Source organism: Trachypithecus francoisi, unplaced genomic scaffold, assembly GCF_009764315.1.
Source record: "Trachypithecus francoisi isolate TF-2019V2 unplaced genomic scaffold, Tfra_2.0 Lachesis_group4, whole genome shotgun sequence".
NCBI classification, from domain to species: domain Eukaryota; kingdom Metazoa; phylum Chordata; class Mammalia; order Primates; family Cercopithecidae; genus Trachypithecus; species Trachypithecus francoisi.
In genome coordinates this window covers 109,784,618-109,807,569 of record NW_022681469.1, presented here as the reverse complement: position 1 = coordinate 109,807,569, position 22,952 = coordinate 109,784,618, and the positions used below count along the sequence as shown (strand labels likewise).

General features: G+C 50.4%; 1 protein-coding gene across 44 annotated transcripts in view; it reads left to right on the top strand.

Moving 5' to 3' along the window:
• SUN1 (Sad1 and UNC84 domain containing 1) overlaps positions 1–21,979 on the top strand; it is a 55,464-nt gene extending 33,485 nt beyond the window's left edge. For 21 of the 44 annotated variants that reach the window (XM_033194482.1, XM_033194478.1, XM_033194480.1 and 18 more), the window contains 12 exons: positions 363–421; positions 546–688; positions 1,140–1,349; positions 2,695–2,781; positions 3,986–4,029; positions 5,484–5,613; positions 7,719–7,973; positions 9,120–9,204; positions 13,897–14,012; positions 16,494–16,661; positions 19,545–19,637; positions 20,304–21,979. In XM_033194482.1, the coding sequence (XP_033050373.1) occupies positions 363–421; positions 546–688; positions 1,140–1,349; positions 2,695–2,781; positions 3,986–4,029; positions 5,484–5,613; positions 7,719–7,973; positions 9,120–9,204; positions 13,897–14,012; positions 16,494–16,661; positions 19,545–19,637; positions 20,304–20,420 (1,507 nt within the window). In that variant the 3' untranslated portion in view covers positions 20,421–21,979. The remainder of the gene's footprint in view (positions 1–362; positions 422–545; positions 689–1,139; positions 1,350–2,694; positions 2,782–3,985; positions 4,030–5,483; positions 5,614–7,718; positions 7,974–9,119; positions 9,205–13,896; positions 14,013–16,493; positions 16,662–19,544; positions 19,638–20,303) is intronic. The other 23 variants (XM_033194484.1, XM_033194479.1, XM_033194481.1 and 20 more) reach the window with 2 other exon arrangements.
• The last annotated feature ends 973 nt before the right edge of the window (positions 21,980–22,952 follow it).

The window sequence follows — 22,952 nt, the reverse complement described above, 5'->3', positions numbered from 1 at the left end:
AGTGTGCAGAGGTGAGACAGCCGGAAGGGCCTGGGCGGGGGGGGACCCAGGTCCAGGCTCCTCCCCTGCTGCAGTGCCCAGGGGCGCCAGTCACCTCGGGATACTGGTGACCTGAAGAGGCAGAGACTCAGGGCAGCTCGGGCTGTCCCCACAGCACCAGAGAGTTGGTACCATAGGTCTCGAGGACACCGCTGTACATGAAGGTTCTCCTGTAGGCATCACAGCCTTGTAGATAAAACCATAACTGCTTTTCTCATACTGGGGGGTGGATTTTGCACAAAATTATCTAGAGGGGGAAAGCAGATTGGTGAACATTGACTTTCATTTTTTTCCAAGTCAAAGGTTTTCATTTTTACCCCCAGGTGCCTTCGAAACATCTGCAAGCTTTTAGTCTTGCTCGTCCCACTCTTCCTTTTACTCGGTAAGTCAATCCGGGGGCTAAGCAATACACATACGTGTAACTTAGTGGAAAAAAATGAGCGTGTAAGTCCATGGTTTGAGAAACATGGTGTACCTGTGTGCGTGTGGTGGTTCTTCTCTTTTAGCAGGTCTCTCCTTACGGGGCCAGGGCGATTACTTTTCGTTCCTGCCTGTGTTGAACTGGGCAAGCATGCATAGAACACAGCGGGTGGATGACCCCCAGGACGTATTTAAACCCGCGACTTCTCGCCTGAACCAGCCTCTGCAGGTAAGAGGGTAGAAGGGCCCATCAGTTGGCACCACACATGTGAGGTCTTCAGGGACGCGTCCACACTGCTGTGAGCCAGGCACTTCAGTCAGGTGCCCTGTTGTAGGAAATATTTTTAAACGTCAGATAAGCAAGTCTTTGGAGCTCCTTAAGTGCTCTAAGAGTTCAAATGCACATTTAAAGTACTCTCATGATTCAGTTAGGTTTAATGTAAAAAACATTATAGTATTCATTACTGTGCAAAGTACGGAAAGTATAGAGAAGCAAATGAGAACCACCCATAGTCAGGCACGTAAGGATCGAACCTGATACTCCAGGTTTCTGTGGATTCCTCCATTCGTGTGCTGTGCACCCCAGAGCTGGCGTCTTGCTGTAGGACACTGTTTGGAGGTTTTGACTGACTCTGCTCATGGTCACTTGATTACCTGGTTTCATTCTCTTACCATTTCAGGGTGACGACGAGGCTTTTCCATGGCATTGGATGAGTGGCATGGAGCAGCAGGTGACCTCTCTGTCTGGACAGTGCCACCACCATGGCGAGAATCTCCGAGAGCTGACCACTTTGCTTCAGAAGCTGCAGGCTCGGGTGGACCAGATGGACGATGGCGCTGCTGGGGCATCAGCATCGGTCAGAGATGCTGTGGGACAGTCCCTGAGGGAGGTGGGTGCTGCCAGGCTACCGGGCTCCACGTGACACCTGCGTGCTTCTGGGTGCCGTGTTCTCTCTCTTTGGGCGACAGAGGGGACGGGAGAGGTGCCATTGTGAGAAGGGGTTGCACTTTCTGTTCTTAGTTGTTGAGAGCAGTGTGCCGGAGAGGGAGTGGGTTTCCCATCGTCTGCTGATGACCAGGAGGTGTGGCTTCCATAGCACGCGTGGAAGTGGTGGGCAGGAGATGTGTGATAACCCCAAGCGGGAAGTCTGATGGTCGTGGAGAACCGTGGCCTTTCCTGTCCTGTTCTCCAGATTGCCCTCTGGGTGACAGGTCATGGCGCTCTGTCCCTGCAGACGGGACGGCCACTGAGTGGCCCTGTAGACAGGATGACCACTGAGATGGACACACACTGTCTCACATGGGTCCCAGACGCACTTCTCCTCAGAGGCAGCCCGAGATGCTCCCGCCCACCACAGGGATTGCGTGGGGGGACCCAGGAACCTCTGCTTCAGAGTACGCCCTCTCGTAAAGAAAACAGTCGACAGCTTTTCAGAACAGTTTAGTGAAAACTAAATTGTATGTGGCCTGAGCTCATTTTAGTACAGATTGAGCCCATTCTTAAGCCATCTTCCAGCACGTGCCTATCTGGGTGTGATCATGGCAGTGATTGGAACGCAGAGCAGGGCTTCCCTCAGAAGCGGTGAGTGCAGTGTTAAACGCTCAGCCAGCTGGCAGCGGGCAGAGCCTGGTACCTGCTCCCCTGAGCCTCTAGCTCATGTTTGCATCTGCACTACCTAGTGGAGAACGCCACTACTAGCATATGGCTGTTACATTTTTGTCAGTCAACACCACGTCGAATTTTAAACGGCAGGTTCTCACTTGCATGGCCCCATTTCAGGTACCCAGTAGCCAAGAGTGACTGGTGCTGCCCTGCTGGACAGCACAGCTGCAGCACGGCCCACTGTGGCCCGAGGTGGGCATCGGGCCCTCACAGGGTTTGCTGTGTCAGTGCACTGGGCTCAGGCCTGTGGTCCCAGCTACGCAGTAGGCTGAGGCAGGAGGGTCACCTGAGCCCAGGAGGTGGAGGTTGCAGTGAACCACAGAGGGGACCCGTGGTCCAGGCTGGAGTGCAGCCTTAAAATAAATAAATATATAAATAAAGATCTCTGGAGTTAGGGATGAAGATGAGGATGTCATTATTAAGCGGATTTTTCATTTAGAGTATGTGCCACATTGCAACCATAGATTCTCTGATTGTCGACATTCCGTGTAGAAACGCCTTGGCCTAACTTGCCAGGTTTTTGTTGCTTAGCTTTATCAAACATCATTTGTTCACCCCTTTTCTTTCCTAAGACTGACTTTATGGCTTTTCACCAAGAACATGAAGTGCGCATCTCACACTTGGAAGATATTCTGGGAAAACTGAGAGAAAAATCTGAGGTATTTATTTTTGACCTTATGCTTTTTTAAAATAAAAAGAAAATCAACTATGGCTCATATTTTAAAGCCCCTGGGTCATTTAATGTTCCTCTTTTTAGGCGATTTGCTGTTGTTTTGTGTAAAATGGAAAGAAACTTGTTCTCTGGTGTGTAACTCACGCATCCCTGTGTCTCTTGAGGGCCCAGAGTAGGGCTGCACATGCCAGGAGGTGGCTCTGCCAATTCCAGGCGGCTTCTGGGTTCCCATCCAGCTTTTTCCGGCTCCAGGATGCTTCCTCGCTGCCACACACCCCCTTGCAGTGTCTTTAGAGGGGAGATAAAGGACCTGAACCTTTTGACAGACAGCACTAGCTTTGGGCGGGAGGCCGGGACCGTTAGTTGCTGAGAATGCCAGGGAAGGGGCCGGGCCTGTGTGCCGCCCTCAGCCCTGGGGAGTTAGGGGTGAGGCTCGGGTTCCGGCTCTTTGTGTCTCTGGTGCTTGACAAAGAGCCTGGCGTGTCACATGTGCGTGTGTGTATTGAACTACATTGAGAAACGTGGTGAGCCTAAGGGTTGTCTTTAGCACACCCTTTTGGGAATCATGGGACCCGCTCATGGATTATGGACCCTGTGAGATCAGGTGGGTTTACCTGGGAGGGAGAGGAGGGCTGAGAGGAGCAGGCAGAGGCGAGAATGTACCCGCCTGCGAGAGTCTGCGGGACGCCACCTCCTGTGTCCACCTGTGAAGGTCTGCGGGCCACCGTCTCCTGTGTCCACCTGCGCTGGGCCAGGCTGTGGAGATCTGCGTGGAGTGAGACTTGGGGCTGATGTCGGCGTTCAGCATGGTGCTGCTGTCAGGTTGCGCGGATGGCACAGGCCAGCATGGCTCAGCTTCATGTGTGCATCTGCCGTGTCCCTGTCCTTCACGTTTAGAACACACTCTGGAGGTGTGACAGGGAGCTGACTCCCAGCCTGGGTGCTGGTTACGGGAGCTGCATGTTCTGAGCCCGCCAGGCTGTCCCCGTGTGATTTGTGCTCCTTTCTGTGCACACGTGATGAAGGTTACTTTCAAATGTACAATGAACACTTCCTACCTGCCACCCACAGGCGGATCTGGACCTTGAATTAAAGGAGGTGTTCCAGAGAAATAATGGAGTTTTAAGTATATGGATTTATGAAAAGTTAATATATAATTATTTCAGTAGATTATTTCTTACATTTTTTAGGCCATCCAGAAGGAACTAGAACAGACCAAGCAAAAAACAATCAGGTAGGAGGATTTGGAAAACACTCACTTTTGTCTTCTATGTGTGTGTGTGTGTTATGTGGAGCGGCAGCAGAGTGATGAATGAGGGGACACGGGGCCGGCCTCCACTGTGGGTCACCTGAAGGCCCTGAGGTTTGTGCTGACAGACGCTCCTGCTGGGCTGCGTGAGGACAAAGGGGTCCTGAGGGACTTGCCACATCCCCTTCCATGTGGCATGGACCTCCATCTCAAAGGTGCCGCCCTTGCCCCTGCTGTGACTTCATCTCCAGTGTCCTTGCAGGGCCACCCTCAGGGAGTAGGTCGAGGCCCATCTTGTAGCCCATGCCATAGTGGGTGTCATGGTGGGCTCTGCGCCAGGCCTCCGCTGGCACCGTTGGCATCTAGGTGGGTGGGGTTACAGCTCAGCCTCATCCCTGCTGCTGCTCCTAGAGGGCAGCCCCTGGTGGGCAGGACACCTGCTTCCAGAACCACCCGATTTGTGCTGGACATGTCACGGTGGGCCTCTCTGCGTGGCTGTTGGCCCTGCTGCCCTTGGAATCCGTGGCACAGCCGGGTCCCTCTGCACTTCCTGGGATGCTGGCGTTTTGCTCCTGGAGGACTCCAGGCGGCTTTCTTCCACACAACTACTGATTTGCCTGAAGCCTGCTTAAGTGGAGTGCTTCCCTCTCACGGGTGTTCCCAGCACGGCAGCTTTGTCTGTCTTCCTTAGTTTTATGCACACAGCTTGCACCCCCCACAGCCCTCCCCGCTTCTAGATTGGGCAGCCTTGGCTTGGTTGTGGTTTGCCAAGGTCCCCGTGTCTGCACTCAGGAGGGTCTGTCCTCCACTGTGCCCCATGTTCCTCCTCCTTGAGGACAGGTATGAGAGCTGAAGCACAGTTTTCTCTTCTTCCAAAGCTTTTATTTCAATAAAAAGTTGCTTTAATATGTTAATATGTCAGTCCTAAAGTATTGACCCGGGAATGAGCTTTTTGAGATACAAATTGTTAGTATCTCATTAAGTATGAGTACCTATAAAGGCCTCAAGTGATCCGCCTGCTTCGGCCTCCCAAAGTGCTGAGCTTATAGGCATGAGCCACCGTGCCTAGTCCAGAAATAAAGTTTTTAGATGCTTAAATCGTTTTCAGAGAGAGCTCTCACTCGCCACTGAGAAACACCGCTAGCAGCATTTTTGTAGGTAGCCTCCTTGTGCAGTGTGGATATTTGTATGTTACAGACATAAATTGATGCAGAAGAAGACCTCTCTGGGATTTTTATTGGAAACTGGCATTCAGTTTCCACGTTAGTGTGGCACAGGGTGACATCTGCACAGTTAGGGCACCTAGGAGTGGGATCCAGTCCCCTCAGCACAGTTAGGGCACCTAGGAGTGGGATCCAGTCCCCTCAGCCTGTGTGTAGTGCGGGATGTGTGTAGGCCGGAAGGCTTGTGTGTGACCCGTTCTCACTGTTGGATTCCAGTGCGGTTGATGAGCAGCTCCTGCCCACGGTCGAGCACCTCCAGCTGGAGCTGGATCAGCTAAAGTCAGAGCTGTCCAGCTGGCGACACGTGAAGACAGGCTGTGAGACAGTGGATGCCGTACGAGAAAGAGTGAGCTGCTTGCGTGTTTACTTTTTCTTTTATAATAGAGTAAAAGAAAACTTGATGACTTAGGTTTATTAGTTGTTTAAATTTTTTTTTTTTTTTTAATTTTTTTTTGAGACCAAGTCTTGCTGTGGCGCACAGGCTAGACTGCAGTGGCACGATCTCGGCTCACTGCAGACCACCTCCACCTCTTGTGTTCAAGCTATTCTCCCACCTTAGCCTCCCGAGTAGCTGGGACTACTGGCACGTGCCACTACGCCCAGCTAATTTTTGTGTTTTCAGTAGAGACGGGGTTTCGCCACGATGGTCAGGCTGATCTCAAAATTCATGACTCCAAGTGATCTATTTGCTTCAGCCTCCCAAAGTGCTGGGATTACAGGCCTTAGCCACCCACCACGCCTGGCCTAAGTTGTTTAATTTTAACTTCCTTTAAAAACTTTTTTTGACTATATGTGAACTTTTTAAATATTTCAAAATAACTAATTCAGCGCTCTGTAGATTTTCCCATTCCCGCACCACCGCGTGTCAGCACCCACCATGTGTCTTCCCAGTCTCGTTGGTGTGCGTGCAGCCCAGGGCCAGCGCTGACTTGTGGCTGGGTTGTTGCTGTGTACCTTTCATTAAATAGACCCACCTTGAACCTGCTGCTTGCTCTGTTTCATGTCGAAACATATCATAGACATTGCTTCAAGTCCATCATCCTTAGGCAGAGGAGAAAATCTAGACATTTAGAGCTGCTTAAGAATGAAAACACAATCATTTGAATGGCAAAAGTCGTCAAAGTCAGACAGTAGATTGGTAAAGGTATTTGCAATATGTGTGCTAAAATTATCTCTGATGAGCAGAGAGCCCCTAGAATTGGTAGGAAGAGAAGCAGTGGTGACAGAGAAGGCGTGCGATAGGCTGGGCGCAGTGTCTCACACCTGTAATTCCAGCACTCTGGGAGGCCTAGGCGGGCGGATCACCTAAGGTCAGGAGTTCGAGACCAGCCTGGCCAACTTGGTGAAACCCTCTACTAAAAATACAAAATTAGCTGGGTGTGGTGGTGTGGGTCTCTAATCCCAGCTACTTGGGAGGCCGAGGCAGGAGAATTGCTTGAACCTGGGAGGCGGAGGTTGCAGTGAGCCGAGATCACGCCATTGCACTCCAGCTTGGGCAAGAGTGAGACTCCGTCTCAAAAAAAAAAAGCCAGTGTGCCATCAGGGAGCTGAGCCCTACTGATGGGACTTGCAGATTACAGCAGGCTCTCATCTTTAATCTGCAGGCCCACGAGGACATCGGCTGCTGTCAGCACTGGCCAAGGCGGTGGGCTTTCCCCTGGCCAGGAGGACTGTCACCAGCCATGGTCTCTAGGGGAAAATCTTAGGATATTCACTAGTGACAAATACATGCACTCTTTGAAACGTGCAACCATGCCCTTGGGAATCATCCTACAGAAATAAAGGCACCAGTACAGGCGGGAGGGTTAGCGCTGCGAAGTTAGTGCGGGGAGAAGTGAGGGTAGAAAGCAGCCACGTGCCACTGTTAGCGGGTGTGGGCTAGAGAAAGGTATGTCCACAGGTGGAGCGTGGGAGGGTGGCTGTGATGAACGGCCGTGTCATAGGCTTTGCCATTTCCTTCACCGTCTATTGTTATAAAGCAAGAAGAGAAACGCATTTACATATGTGTTTGTGTGCATAGAAATAACATGTATTTAGCATACATAAAGATATAATTTAGGTTCTTTTGTATGACTGTTTCCTTACCAGACCAAGTTTGTTAACGGCAGGGCCTCTCTGATGCACCTGTGCGCCTAGCTGCAGGGTGCCCAGCGGGTGCTTGCTGGATGAACACGCACCTCCGGATTGTGTGGACATGGCCCATCGCGTCCTTCAGCTCCTAGGATGCAGGTCGCACTCATCCCACGAGCTTGCCTATTTCTGTTCTTTTTAACGTGTTCCTGCATTATTGGAGGGATTCTTAAATTTAATACGAAGGAAAACACTGTCACAATGACATTCTAGATTTTGAGAGGATATATAATACTTTTGAGGTATCTAAGATAATGGACCCAAAGAGTGGAAATGATTTAGTTAAAATAGTAAATTTGTGTCTCTCTACTGCTTTACTAGGTGGATGTGCAAGTCAGAGAAACGGTGAAACTCCTGTTTTCCGAAGATCAGCAAGGCGGCTCTCTGGAACAGCTGCTACAGAGGTTCTCGTCGCAGTGTGTGAGCAGAGGCGACCTGCACACGATGCTGCGAGACCTGGAGCTGCAGATCCTGAGGAATGTCACCCACCACATTTCCATGACCAAGCGGCTCCCAGCCTCGGAAGCCGTGGTGTCTGCTGTGAGCGAGGCGGGGGCGTCTGGAATAACAGAGGCGGTGAGTCGGTGGCAAGTAAATGCTTACAGTCCATTCTGTGCTGAGACTGAAGACCACACTGTGAGGCGTGGATGTTGATGTGTTGTTTTAGGAGTGGTCTGGCTGGGGTGTGCTTAGCTGACGTAAGTGAGATGGGACGTGCCTGGGCAATGCCGTGTGTGGAGGGGCACCTGTGCGGTGAGCTTCACCTCTTGCTGTCGATGTCATTACTGAGCTGCCTCTTGGGAGTTCTTTATACTTTGTGAATCTTTTTGTCCGAAAGAGCCCATCTGCCTGTGTGGTGGCCACACCTTCTGAAGTTCCATGAAAATGTCTCCGTGTAGTAGTCTGTTCTCACCCTGCTAATAAAGACATACCCAGGACTGGGCAATTTAGAAAGGATGATTGACTCACAGTTCCACATGGCTGGGGAAGCCTCACAATCATGGGGGAAGGTGAACAAGGAGCAAAGTCATGTCTTACATGGCGGCAGGCAAGAGAGCATGTGCAAGGGAACTCCCTTTATAAAACCATCAGATCTCGTGAGACACTATCAGGAGAACAGCATGGGAGAAACCCCACCCCCAGGACTCAGTTCCACCACCTAGTCTCCACCACAATGTGGGACTTATGGGAGCTGCAATTCAAGGCCATGACTCGGTTCCGCCCACCCAGTCCCCACCACAGCGTGGGAATTAGGGGAGCTGCAATTCAAGGCCATGACTCGGTTCCCCCACCCAGTCCCCACCACAGCGTGGGAATTAGGGGAGCTGCAATTCAAGGTGAGACTTGGTCAGGGACACAGCCAAACCGTGTCACTCAGTAATACCTAAATTCCCAGAATTTCCTGTGTTCCAGGCTTGAAGTCTCATCCTTCCTTTATGTTTTATGGCGTCTGGTGGATTTTTTCTGGTTCAAAGATTGATGGCGGCCATGGCTGAGCCCTGGGGGAAGAGACCTCGTGCTGTCCCATCTCCGTCCGATGGCCTTGGCAGTTGGGTGCAGGACTGGAGTGTGGAGTTACTTCCGTCATGCCTAGGATCCCCTACATAGGTTACATTGAGAAAATGCTCTAATGTAAGTGTCTGGTCCTCATCTATGGCACTAAAACCCAAGTCTCTCCTCTCCTGTTCTGGTGTTCGGTGGTCTGTCCTCGTGTCTGTCCAGCAAGCACGTGCCATCGTGAACAACGCCTTGAAGCTGTATTCCCAAGATAAGACTGGGATGGTGGACTTTGCTCTGGAATCTGGTGGTGAGTAAACAGACGTTCGGATTACTAAGTGAGATGGTCACCTGTTAGCAGGGGTGTGCACTGGAGAGGCTGTTGCTGCCCCACTTCCAGCAGTAAAGACTCCTAACGTTTACACATCTGAGAAAAGGCGTGTGATTCTGGGCATGTCCCTGGTGTTCTTTCTTGCTGACCAGTTGTGTTTGGGGGGCACAGGTTCTCCCCTGGAAGGGCTGCTGGTGCATGCTTGTGGCTAAGTCAAGGTTCACAGCACAGAAAGTTTGGTCGACTTCACTCTCTCCTGTGCTGTGATTGGGGATTGTTCAGTGCCTTCAGGAGAGACTCAGCAGTGACCACACAGCTCTCCCCAAGGGCATCCACTCAGCAGCAAGACAGACCGGGAGCAGAAGCAGGCTAAGCAAATGGAATGATGGGGGCAGCGTTTCAGGACCTCAGAGAAACACAAAGGCCGCTGTGGTCAGGGTCTGGGAAACCCTGCAGGGGCACAAGCCTAGGCCAGGCCTCTTGGGGCAGATGCATTTGAAAATCAGAATCGCAGCTGAGGAAAGTCCTGGGGTCCCCACAGCCCCTCCGTGGGGAGTGGGCAGCCCGCCTGGATCAGACACGCACATTTCCCAAAGAACCATGAGAGGAGCTAGACCTGCTTCACGTCTGCTCAGGGAAGTTTTGTACCACACATGTTATGGAAATCGAAATCTTGGTTTTCTGAAGTTTTTTTTTTTTTTTTTTTTTTTTTTTTTCTTGAGATAGTCTCGCTCTGTTGCCCAGGCTGGAGTGCAGTGGTGTGATCTCGGCTCACCGCAAGCTCCGTGTCCGGGTTCCCGCCATTCTCCTGCCTCAACCTCCCGAGTAGCTGGGACTACAGGCGCCGCCACCACACCCTGCTATTTTTTTGTATTTTTAGTAGAGACGGGGTTTCACCGTGTTAGCCAGGATGGTCTCGATCTCCTGACCTTGTGATCTGCACACATCAGCCTCCCAAAGTGCTGGGATGACAGGCGTGAGCCACGGCGCCCGGCCTTTCTGAAGTTTTTAAGTGTAGGATTTGCAAATGTGGGCTGGGAGACTCACATTATCACTCAGAAGATGCTGAGTTCAGTACACGTTAGTGTGTGGAGGGACTGGAGAGTCTGCAGAGCAGGAGGGATTTCTAAAACCCACGATGGTGTAGGGCTGGGTAGGGACTCTGCCATGTGATGGTGCAGGAACCTGATCCCATTAGTACGGGAGCAGCTGGGTTTGAGTTCAGTTATTTGCCACCCTGCGGGTTCTTCCTGTGGTGGCTGCAGACTGAAGTCATAGTAACAATGGCCAGATTCTTCCAAATGGGAGACGTCAACAAGGCCACTGGCGTGATCAGTGTGTGTGTGTTTAAAGTGACCTTTTCAGAATATTAAGTGCTTTTAGTTATGTATTTTGAAATTCGGTGTTTTAGGAAGAAATTATTTTCCATTAAGAGGCATCAGTTGACATGAACGATACAGTTTGAGCCGGGAGATGTCATTTATTCTTAAAACCATAGTTCATCCTTACAGGTTTGTGTGTACCTCAGAACACTGGTAATTCTGAGGAGGTGCACTGAAGGTTCCGATACTGAAGAAAACATTGATTGGCACTTTGTGAGTTAGACTGAGAGCAGGATTTTTAGAAAGATAATTCAGTGGTTTGGAAATTCAGGTCTCAATCAGCCACATTAAAATCCCCTGGTTTCCTGGTGAAAGCATCAGTTTCTAGCTGGGCGCGGTGCTCACACCTGGAATCCCAGCACTTTGGGAGGCCGAGGCAGGTGGATCACGAAGTCAGGAGATCGAGACCATCCTGGCCAACACGGTGAAACCCCGTCTCTACTGAAAATGCAAAAAACTAGCCGGGCGAGGTGGCGGCGCCTGTAGTCCCAGCTACTCAGGAGGCTGAGGCAGGAGAATGGCGTAAACCCGGGAGGCGGAGCTTGCAGTGAGCCGAGATCATGTCACTGCACTCCAGCCTGGGGACAGAGCGAGAAAAAAAACAAAAACCATCAGTTTCTGCCTCTCCTGCCCGTGGTTCATCAGCACCGGGGCCCCTGGAGTGCTGCCCCCCTGAGCTGGCCCTTGCTGCCCGGGGCTGCGTGCTGCCTTCAGGCCAACTTGGTTTTTGTTTCTTGGGGATGTTTTGTCCTGCTACGACAACAACCTTCCGCCTGCCCTGTTTCCTACTGAGGGCCAAGCTGGACTTGTTTTTTATGCTTCCTCTTGTTATTGAGATGTAATTCACACAAAAAATTCACCATTTTAAAATGTACAGCTCCGTGGTTATTAGCGTATTCACAGTGCAGCCATCACCACTGTCTCACCCCAAAATCTTTCTGACCCCCGCTAGAAAACCCTGTACCTGCCAGCAGTCATCCTCACGGCCCCGGCCTTTTCTCTGTGATTGGTGATTATTGTGACGGAAGCTCTGCTCTTCCGGGCCTGAAAGCTCACCTGCCAGGTGACACCACGCTCAGTTGTGTGCTTTATTCTTCATTGAGAAAAACCAAGGAAAGTTCATTCAGAGTAGCTGTCTCTCTAGCAGTAGTGGGGGAAGGCCAGTATTGTAAGGATTTCCCAGTTTCAGTAAGTAAAAATTCTGTATCCTAAAGCACTTGTAAACTCTGAACTCTCAGTTTGAGAAAGTACAATTAAGTAAGAAAAGGACGGGTCTAAAAATAGGAGGTTCTTTCTATATGTAAAACCTTGAGAAGTTTAAAAACACTTTTTTTAACCCTAAAATATTTATTAGCTGGTATTAGATAACATCCTTTGTCGTTTTCAAACTTATGTATTTTAATGGGTTCTTAACTAATTACCTATTTTTTAGTTTTTGTGGGTACATAGGTGCATATATTTATGGGGTGTGTAAGATGTTCTGATACAGGCCTGCAATGTGAAGTAAGCACATCATGGAAAACTGGGTACCCATCCTCTCCAGCATTTATCCTTTGAGTTACCAACAATTCAGTTATACTCTAAGTTATTTAAAAATGCACAGTTAGGCCGGTGCAGTGGCTCACTGCACTTCGGGAGGCCGAGGCAGGTGGATCACCTGAGGTCGGGAGTTTGAGACCACCCTGACCAGCATGGAGAAACCCCGTCTCTACCAAAAAGATACAAAAAAAATTATCCAGGTGTGGTGGGCGCCTTTAATCCCAGCTACTGGGGAGGCTGAGGCAGGAGAATCGCATGAACCCAGGAGGCAGAGGTTGCAGTGAGCCAAGATCGTACCATTGCACTCCAGCCTGGGCAACAAGTGAAACTTCATCTCAAAAAAAAAAAAAAAAGCACAATTAAGTTACTCACTATAGTCACCCTGTTCTGCTATCATATAGTAGGTCTTACGCATTCATTTTTCTTAGAGACAAAGAGTCTCTGTTGCCCAGGCTGGAGTGCAGTGGTGCAATCTCGGCTCACCACAACCTCTGCCTCCCGACTTCAAGCAATTCTCCTGCCTAGGCCTCCTGAGTAGCTGAGACTACAGGGGCGCAGCACCACGTCTGGCTAATTTTCGTATTTTTAGTAGAGATGGGGTTTGTCCATGTTGGTCAGGCTGGTCTGGAACTTCTGACCTCAGGTGATCTGCCCGCCTCGGCCTCCCAAAGTGCTGGGATTACAGGCGTGAGCCACTGCACTCTGCCTCATTCTATTTTTTTTTGTTTTTGGACCCATTAACCATGCCCACTTTCCCCAAGCCCCAACTCCCCTTCCCAATCCCTGGTACCACCCTTCTACTGTCTCTGTCTGTGAGTTCAATGGTTTTGGTTTTTAGATCCCACAAGTAAGTGAGAACATGGGATGTTTGTCTTTCTGTGCCTGGCTTATGTCACTTAACATAAAGAGCTCTGGTATCCATCCATGTTGCAAATGACAAGCCTTTTTTTTTTTTTGAGGTGGAGTCTTGCTCTATCACCCAGGCTGGAGTCAGTGACGTGATCTTGGCTCATTCCCAGTTCAAGCGATTCTCCTGCCTCGGCCTCCCAAGTAGCTGGGATTACAGGCGCCCGTCACCACACCTGGCTAATTTGTGTATTTTTAGTATAGAGATGGGGTTTCGCCATGTTGGCCAGGCTGGTCTGGAACTCCTGACCTCAGGTGATCCGTCTGCCTCACCCTCCCAAAGTGCTGGGATTACAGGCGTGAGCCACTGCGCCTGGCCTGCTCTCATTGTTTTTTATGGCTGAGTAGTGCTCCAGTGTGTTTATGCACCTCATTCATCTGTTAGTGGACATTTAGGTTGCTTCCAGATGTTAGTCATTGTAAACAAGTAGTGATGCACCAAAGATAGAAGTGTGGATCTCCCTTCGATAGACGGCCTTCCTTTCTGTCGGGTGTGTACCCAGGAGTGGCATTGCTGGGTCATATGGTAGCTCAGTTGTGAGTTTTCTGCAGGACCTCCACACCGCTCTCCATAGTGGTTGTACTAATCTCCATTCCCAGCAACAGTGCGTGAGGGTCCTTTCTCCACGTCCTCATCAGCATTTGTTACTGCCTGTCTTTAGGATAGAAGCCATTTTAACGGCGGGGAGAAGAAATCTCATTGTAGCTTTTACTTGCATTTCTCTATCAGTGACGTTGAGCACTTTTCTTGAAAACATTCTGAATAAATCCTTAAGAGGTGCAATACTATTGCTTCCAAAATGGTGGAACTGGACCCTGAGACTGATCTGAACTTTGCTTTAAGGTGGCAGCATCCTGAGTACTCGCTGTTCTGAAACTTACGAAACCAAAACGGCCCTGATGAGTCTGTTTGGGATCCCGCTGTGGTACTTCTCGCAGTCCCCGCGCGTGGTCATCCAGGTGAGTGGCCGCCGGTGGCCGGAGCTGCTCTTCAGCATGGGCTGTTAGTGTTCACAGGCCGTACGTCCACAGCCTGGCAGAACTTCGTGAGAGGAACATGTCTGTGGAACTGGTACCACAAGCAGCAGCAGCGTTCCCACACCGAGGAGTCCCCGGCGTCCCCGTGTAGCCTCCACGCTACACGTCTGTTGGCTTGGGTTTAGCGTCGCAAAGATGGGACCGTGTGGCACATGCTGGTCCTGTTGGCCTTCCTCCCTCCCTCTTGTGGTTGGTCCAGCTGTGGTGGTGTGAGTGGCAGCTGTTCCTGCTCGGGGCTGGGGGTCTTCCATCACGAGAGTGTCCGCTGTGCTTTCTCAGGTGTTGAGAGAGAATAGGTGGGGAGGCCCTTGCTGTCTGGCCTCGGTGTGGGCCTTTACCCCCCGGCCTTCACCCCCGGTCTCCTGGACGTTCTGCTGTTGTCCTCGTTGTGTACTGCTTTTCTGTGGCTTCGTTTAATACTTTATACTATTGACTGTACAAGTTTAAAGTTGACTGTACAAGTTTAAAGCACTAAAGGATGGAGAATTTAAACAGGTAGATCTATTTTGCCTCAGTACTCAGATCTTGCCTAATATTCATGACGTTTTGAAGAAAAGTCCAGTAATTCCTTGTATGTGGAACACCAAGACAGCTTTCACTTGGAAAACACAAGTCCAGCCTGAAAGAATTCATGACGTGCCCGTGACCTGAAGTTGAAGGTCCCGTGGGACTGTGGTCATCATGATCTCATCCCCAGGCCGCCCCGGTGGAAGTGTCGGGTCAGCGGGACCGTGTGGCTTTCTGTGGCCATCAGCAGCGCACAGACTCAACAGCACTTCGCTCCCAAGGGCGCAGCCGGGAGTCTCTCCTCACTGCAGGCAGATGCAGCCTCTGCTGCTGTGAAGCCACACAGCCCTGCGCTTGGCATGCAGCTGCTTTTTCCGTGCCAGCTCGCGAGCACCACCGGCACAGTCTGTGTCACATGGCAGGGCCGACAGGTTTCCTGCATGGGGTTGCCACGGTGTTTCTGCATGGCGGTCCTGCTCCTGGCCGTAACCTCCTTCTCAGTGGGCTTGGTGGTCCTGACCCTCCCAGAGGAGCTCACTGGCCCGCAGCGTTGTCAGCGTGATGCTGGTGGGGATCTGGTGGTGAGAGCGCAGCGTGGCTTCAGTGTCTCAGAGACTGAGGGAGAGGGTGGAGCTCAGCCCTCCTTGGCACAGTTCTCTCTCAGAAGGAATTGCACGTCACTGGAAGGGCAGACTTCATATAAACCACCGTCACTGTGATGGGACTGGACCGAGAAGCTGTCGGCTCCTGGGAAGTAAAGAGAACGTTACAGAACATAGGGACAGCAGATGGAAGGGACCACAGTGGAGCCTCGCCAGAGGGTGGCTCCAGAGGGCGAGGGCATGGCCCAGCTCACTGAACGTCGGGGAAGTTGCTGTGGTGCCACACCGAGGAATGTGCCAGCATGCTGGGAAAGCCTATGCACAGCAGGGTGACTCACCAGGCATTTGGCTGCAGCACACCCAAGAGGGGTACCAGGGAACCTCAGTGTCCCTCCAGCACCCTGAGCTGGCAAGGGCTAGGCTCTGTGCTGGCAAAGGGAGAGCAGTTCAAGGCTCAGCTTCATCTTCACAACGCAGCAGAAGGGTGGCTTGGGGGCTGAGGGACAGTAAATCCACAGCTGGCATAGAGGAGAAGCTGGTAGGTATGTGCGCATCGTTCACCGTCTCGTCTAAACATGAACGAACATGTGTGTCATCCTCACACACCGAAGGCAGGCTGCCTGCACGGCAGCTTCCTCCATCACGCCCAGCAGCATGACTGCCTGGACGCAGTGTCTGCAGCTTCTCAAGCCAGTCCCTGTGTGCCTGGGGACATCGCGCTGTGAGGTGTGCTCTCAGTCGCATCTGCATCCTGCAGTTCTGTGCCTGCACCTGGAGGTGGAGGTGCGACTGCAGGCCAGAGGCAGATGTGTGCACAGCAGGCCGACCTCGCCAAGCTGCGCTTCTGGGGCTGCACGCTGCACCGTGGTCGGTGAGAACGTGCGTCTCCCCAGGGCGTCAGCGGCAGACTCTGTTAGACCCTTGATGTTGGTCGCATAGGGGGGCAGTGGTGGTTCCCTGTGATGTTGTCCCTTCTTGCTGGGCGGGGGGCATCTTCCCACGACCGAGGACCACTGACGTTCACCTTTTCTTTGAAGTATGTTGTATGTCTCACCCATTTTTCTTTAAGGTTCTGGTCATTTTAACTTTTATACAACATATGGGCTGGAGATAGTGGCCCTTTGAGGAGTGAATTACAAATGCTTTTCCCAGCTTGTCTTCGGATTTTGCTCATGGCAGTTTCTACCATGTAAAAATTATTTTTAGTTCAGTATAATCAGCCTTTCCTCTTACTGCTTCTAAGTGGGTAAGAGCATGCTCACACTCTGAGTCCTCATGTTTTTCCTTTCCCCAGCCTGACATTTACCCCGGTAACTGCTGGGCATTTAAAGGCTCCCAGGGGTACCTGGTGGTGAGGCTCTCCATGATGATCCACCCAGCCGCCTTCACTCTGGAGCACATTCCTAAGACGCTGTCGCCCACAGGCAACATCAGCAGCGCCCCCAAGGACTTCGCCGTCTATGTGAGTGCACGCGGCCGCCTCTCCTTCTCCCACACCTTCCTGGGAGTTCCCACCGATGAAAGCAAGTGACGTGAGCGCGCTGGGGACGGCTGCCTCCGGCCGCCCTCTCTCAGCAGATTCAGTGTTGAGGGGCACATTCTAGTGGTTTTCCAGGGAGGGTAACTTAGAAATGGCCTATTACCTGATGTCCACTTTACATACAGTACTACACTGACCAAGGGAGACACGCCTAAGGATTTTGCTCTTCGCCGCCTTTGCCAGGTTGCCTGTGACAGGTGTTCGGGCAACTGGGTGACATGGGAGCAGCTAACTGACAAGAGGACTGCCATGATCCCAGCCCCAGAAAAACCTACCATTAATACTATGATATTTTCTGTTTTTTTCCCCATGCCTTTTTTTTTTTTTTTTTTTTTTTTTTTGAGACGGAGTCTTGCTCTGTCGCCCGGGCTGGAGTGCAGTGGCCGGATCTCAGCTCACTGCAAGCTCCGCCTCCCGGGTTTACGCCATTCTCCTGCCTCAGCCTCCTAAGTAACTGGGACTACAGGCGCCCGCCACCTCGCCCGGCTAGTTTTTTGTATTTTTAGTAGAGACGGGGTTTCACCGTGTTAGCCAGGATGGTCTCGATCTCCTGACCTCGTGATCCACCCGTCTCGGCCTCCCAAAGTACTGGGATTACAGGCTTGAGCCACCGCGCCCGGCCTCCCATGCCTTTTAAAGAATACAGTTGAGCCTGTTATCCTAGCACTTTGGGAGGCTGAGATGGACGGATCACCTGAGGTCAGGAGTTTGAGACCAGCCTGGCCAACATGGTGAAACCCGGTCTCTACTAAAATATACAAAAAAAAAAAGCCAGACATGGTGGTGCACGCCTGTAATCCCAGATACTTGGGAGGCTGAGGCAGAAGAATCACTTGATCTAGGAGGCGGAGGTTGCCTTGAGCTGAGATCGTACCACTGCACTCCAGCCTGGGCAACAGAGTGAGACCCTGTCTTTAAAAAAAAAAAAAAAAATTAGAGTTGAGACAGTAGTGTTTATGAACCTTTAAAATTTTCATAAAATATTTCATAAAAGTATTCCTGCCTTTTAAAAAAGATTGGCCAGGCGTGGTGGCTCACGCCTGTAATCCCAGCACTTTGGGAGGCCGAGGCAGGTGGATCACCTGAGGTTGGGAGTTTGAGACCACCTTGGTCATCATGGTGAAACCCATCTCTACTAAAAATACAAAAATTAGCCGGGCGTGGTGTGTGCCTGTCATCCCAGCTACTCAGGAGGCCAAGGCATGAAAGTCACTTGAACTTAGGAGGCAGAGGCTGCAGTGAGCCAAGATTGAGCCACTGCACTCCAGCCTGGGCAAGAGAGCGAGACTGTCTCAAAAGAAAAAAAAATAAGAGGAAATTGTATTACGAGCGTTTTTCCGTCGCAGTTAGACTCTTTATGGCTGTCCTCAAGTAGCATCAATCGTCGGTGTTTATCTGGCCGGTCCTTTCACTGAGTATTTCTTTCCCATTTCTGCTTCCCTGTGTAACTGCCGCTCCTTTACACCTTCACTAATCCCCGTGGACAAGACACTCACAAGTGGCATCATGGTTTCAGAGGCCAGCAGCATGTTGTACGGCCAAGTCAGTGCACTGTGTTACTAGTGTTTTCTTTTTCTTGAGATGGACTTTCGCTCTTGTTGCCCAGGCTGAAATGCAGTGGCACGATAACTCACCACAACCTCTGCCTCCCGGGTTCAAGCGATTCTCCTGCCTCAGCCTCCCGAGTAGCTGGGACTACAGGCCACGCCACCACACCTGGCTATTTGTTTTTTTTTTTTTTTTTTTTTTTTTTTTTTTGAGATGGAGTCTCGCTCTGTCGCCCAGGCTGGAGTGCAGTGGCACGATTTCGGCTCACTGCAAGCTCTGCCTCCCGGGTTTACGCCATTCTCCTGCCTCAGCCTCCCGAGTAGCTGGGATTACAGATGCCCGCCACTATGCCCGGCTAGTTTTTTGTATTTTTAGTAGAGACGGGGTTTCACCATGTTGGCCAGGACGGCCTCGATCTCCTGACCTCGTGATCTGCCTGTCTCGGCCTCCCAAAGTGCTGGGATTACAGGTGTGAGCCACTGCGCCCAGCCCTGTATTTTTATTTCACTGGTGATTATCAGAGGCAGTAATTACATCTACTCACTCGCTGGAATTTCTTCCATAGCATTTCTTATCCCTAGAAAGTCCTTTCCCATTTCAAAACAGATATGCAAATAGTCCCCTGTATCTTCTGCGAGTTTTCTGACTCTGGTAAAATACAACATAAAGCTTACCATTTTAGTAAGTGCACAGTCCAGTCACACTGTCGTGCTGCCATCACCACTGTCGTCTCCAGAGCTGCTCCATCTTCTAGTCTGAATCTCTATCCCCACTGAGCCCTCACTCCCCACACCCCAGCTTGGCCCAGCACCCTCTTCTGCCTGCTCTCCTGCTGGAGTCGGTCTTCTGTGGCCCTTCCTCCCACTAGTGAGGCCTCGTCTCCCCAGGCTCAGCAGGTGCTCCAGAGCTTCCACTGTGCTGAGGGCAGCAGCTGAGCATGGTCTGTGCGTCGGGCGGGGTCGCTTCTCTGCCACTCATGAGTGTGTCCTGTTTTGGCCTCAGTTTTCCTAATGTGCATAATGGGGGGAATCGTGCTGACCTCAGGACATGTCGTGGGTTACATGAAGCCCTCAACAAAACACACCCCTTCCTTCCAGGGAAGGTCTCATGACTGTGCCATGGAGGAGTGACTTTATCTAACTAATGTGGAGGGAAACTTTCGGTCCTGTTTGCTCAGTGTTAGCTGTGGAGGGGAACGGTCCTCTCTGCTCAGTGTTACTTTTCCATTAGTTCATGATTGTATGGTCTTGATTTCAGGGATTGGAAAATGAGTATCAGGAAGAAGGGCAGCTTCTGGGACAGTTCACGTATGATCAGGACGGGGAGTCGCTCCAGATGTTCCAGGCCCTGGTAAGAACCGGGACTTGAACTGCCCTGGGGTCTCTCAGTCCCACAGCCTCTCGTGACAGCAGGGCCCAGCTGGCATCAACAGACTGGAAAGCAGCATGAGGACCAGCCTTTGAAAAACGTTAACCTGCGCTTCCTGGCTCTGCATTAATGAGCCTTTCCGTGGCTAATAGAGTTCTCAGTTTCACCTGTGCTTCATGCCCCGTGATACATTTACTTACAAGGATCATATTAAAGAAGTTAACTTCCGGCTGGGCATAGTGGTTTATGCCTGTAATCCCAGTACTGTGGGAGGCTGGGGCAAGCAGATCACGAGGTCAGGAGTTCGAGATCAGCCTGACCAACATGATGAAACCCCGTCTCTACTAAAAATATAAAAATTAGCCAGGCGTGGTGGCATGTGCCTGTAATCCCAGCTACTCGGGAGGCTGAGGCAGGAGAATCGTTTGAACCCGGGAGGCAGAGGTTGGCTGAGATCGCGCCATGGCACTCCAGCCTGGGTGACAGGGCAAGACTCTGTCTCAACAACAACAACAAAAAGTTAATTTCAATTTAGCTGCTTCCTGTCAGACGTCATATTTGGGGAAGTGATTGGGCTTGGGGTTATGGGCTTGGGGTTATAAATACGAAATACATGTGTTTTTTTTTTTTTCCCCTCCTTGATTTCAGAAAACACCCGACGACACAGTTTTCCAAATAGTGGAACTTCGGATTTTTTCTAACTGGGGCCATCCTGAGTACACCTGTCTGTATCGCTTCAGAGTTCATGGCGAGCCTGTCAAGTGAAGACACTACTCATTATTTTTGTATATTTTTGTATATACTGGGACAGCCTGAAACACTGGAATCCTTTGTGGACGAGGGCATAGACAATGATGGGACAGTGCCACTCCTTCAATAAACGTCGCTGCTGGCCAGGGACAGGAGCATGTGACGGGCGCCCTGGCGCCACCTGTTGGGTGCTCACTGACTGCATGTGCAGAGGGGTCAGCAGCAGGGGAAGCATGTTGAACACGTGTCTCTCAGACGCTCCTTGTTTTTAATGGGAAGTTCTTTGTATTTGCATTTCCTTGACAACAGGAGCAAAGCAGAGGAAGCTGAGAGTCTGGCGTGTTCTTGACGCTTTGCTCTTGAGCCTTGCACTGGCTCTTCTAAAGGACTTTTGGAAGGCAGATAATTTCATCTGTTAAATCCAACACACATTTCTTTCAGGGAAAAACAATGTCACCAAATTTTCAGAGTTCTAAACTCCTTTCCTTCAAGCCGGGATTTTCCTTTATTCAGCACCAGTACGTACTAAGTCTCCAGATGGGGAAGTGACTAAAATGGGTTTTTCTGCTTTGTTTGCTCTTACTTCTGAGAAAGGTTTCCAGTCTGGACTCGCTGTACCAATATCCATGGTGGAATATGGGAGCGTTTCGTTCTCCTTGTAGGCTGAAGTCAGTCTGACTTGAAGGAGGCTGGTTTGGGTCTAAGCAAACACCCAGATGGGGTTCTCTGGTCTCAGCAAGGCTTTTTCTGTTGGGAGTCACAGTAAACAGAAACCCAGAAATCTCACCTTGGGTGTTCTCAGGGCTCATTTTGAGTTTTGCTGAATAGGGAGCACGAGATACCCTGAGCCTTCCTCTCTCACTGGTGGTGATCAGAGGAGCTGTCTGGTGTGTCAGGGTCATGAACCCGTTACATTTCAGGACAATCCTTTTTCCTTCAGCAGCACTTCTTACTGGTTCTGGCTGGAATCTGCCTTTTATCACAGCTGTCACCATTCTCACGTGATTCTTGTGAGACTCTTTGGTTATAATTACTATTTAATATTTAGACTATTTTACGGAGCAGACTTTATAAATGAGATATCTGCAAGGCACTTAAAGTGTTACAGATGTTTTACCTTAAGAATTATTTAAGTTGTGTTGGCTTAAGACAGTTTTTGGTGTACCGTAAATGATGTGTTTTCAGAAAAAGATAAAACGATGGTGCTGACTGGTTTTCTGTATATTGCACAACAGTCCTCAAATCCACGAAACTATTCATACATCAAGCAGCATTTTTTTCACTCTCCTTAGAATTGGAACTATGCAGTTAAGGCGGATAAAATGTACAGATGTTTCATATATTACAGGTTACATATGTAAATCAAAATTTCCTATATAAAACTGATTTGGGATTTGGGGTGGAAATATTTTGAATATTAATTTATTTTTAAAGATGCAAGATAGGACTTTGTGCAATGTATTTTTGTAAATGCTTTTCAAAATATCTGTCTTTGGTAGTGCTTCTGCTGCTGCCACCAAATTGGTAAGATGCTATTAAGAGGTTTAAATAAAGAGTTTTAATTTTTAAAAGTTCATGGGATATAAACAGTATTTCTTTTCTCAGTTTATCTGTCTCTGCCCCTGGGATGTGGGGAGGGACTGGGTTTGCTGGCTCTTGTTGGCAAGCTCTGTGGCACAGCCTTTGAATGGTAACCTGTCCTCCAAGGCCTTGAGGCCTCAGGTGTGCTGGGCATCTTTTTCTAGAGGGCACCATTTCCACTTTGAAAATGGACTGAATTACAAGTTGCTTGATGGGCAGAACATTAGGAAATGTGATGGCTTTCCTCAGGACACAGTTTTCATCGCTGCTTCTGTAGCTGAAGGCAAGTGCTGACACCAGGTCACAGGTGATAGCACACACACCACACTGTTTCGCACCTGGCTTTTCCCCAGTTACCAAGTGTGTCCGGTAAGAACCTTTTTTTTTTTTTTAAACAGCTGTTTCTGTCCATTGTATGCACAGCTGGATCATGGTGATTCAAGCAGGGCCCAGCTTAAAGGCCTGTTTCCTCTTTTTTATTATAAACAATGCTAACCTATAAGAGTCGGAAATCCAATCCAACGGAGTCTTCAGCTTTCAAACCCCAGTGCTTACAGCCAAGCTGTTTCCAATCCCGCATGGTTAGGGGCTGGGCCCCAAGTCCCATTTCTAACTCTCTGCCTGCGGTTGGACCCCATTTCCACCGCCTGACGGGGCTGGAAGCTCTAGGCCGACCCAGTTCCCCCTTCCAGCAGGGCCCGACCCCTGGGGAGTGACTGTCCGTCAACCCAGGCACAGCCACAGGTCCCCAGCCACGGCCAGGGAAGGACCACAGGTGGCCTTTCAAAGAGGAGGAAGGCAGCTCAGCTGTCCTAAAAGGTTTTTTTGTTTGTTTGGAGACACAGTCTGGCTCTGTTACCCAGGCTGGAGGGCAGTGGTGCCATCTTGGCTCACTCCAACCTCCACCTCCTGGGATCAAGCAATTCTGCCTCAGCCTCCCAAGTAGATGGAATTACAGGCATGCGC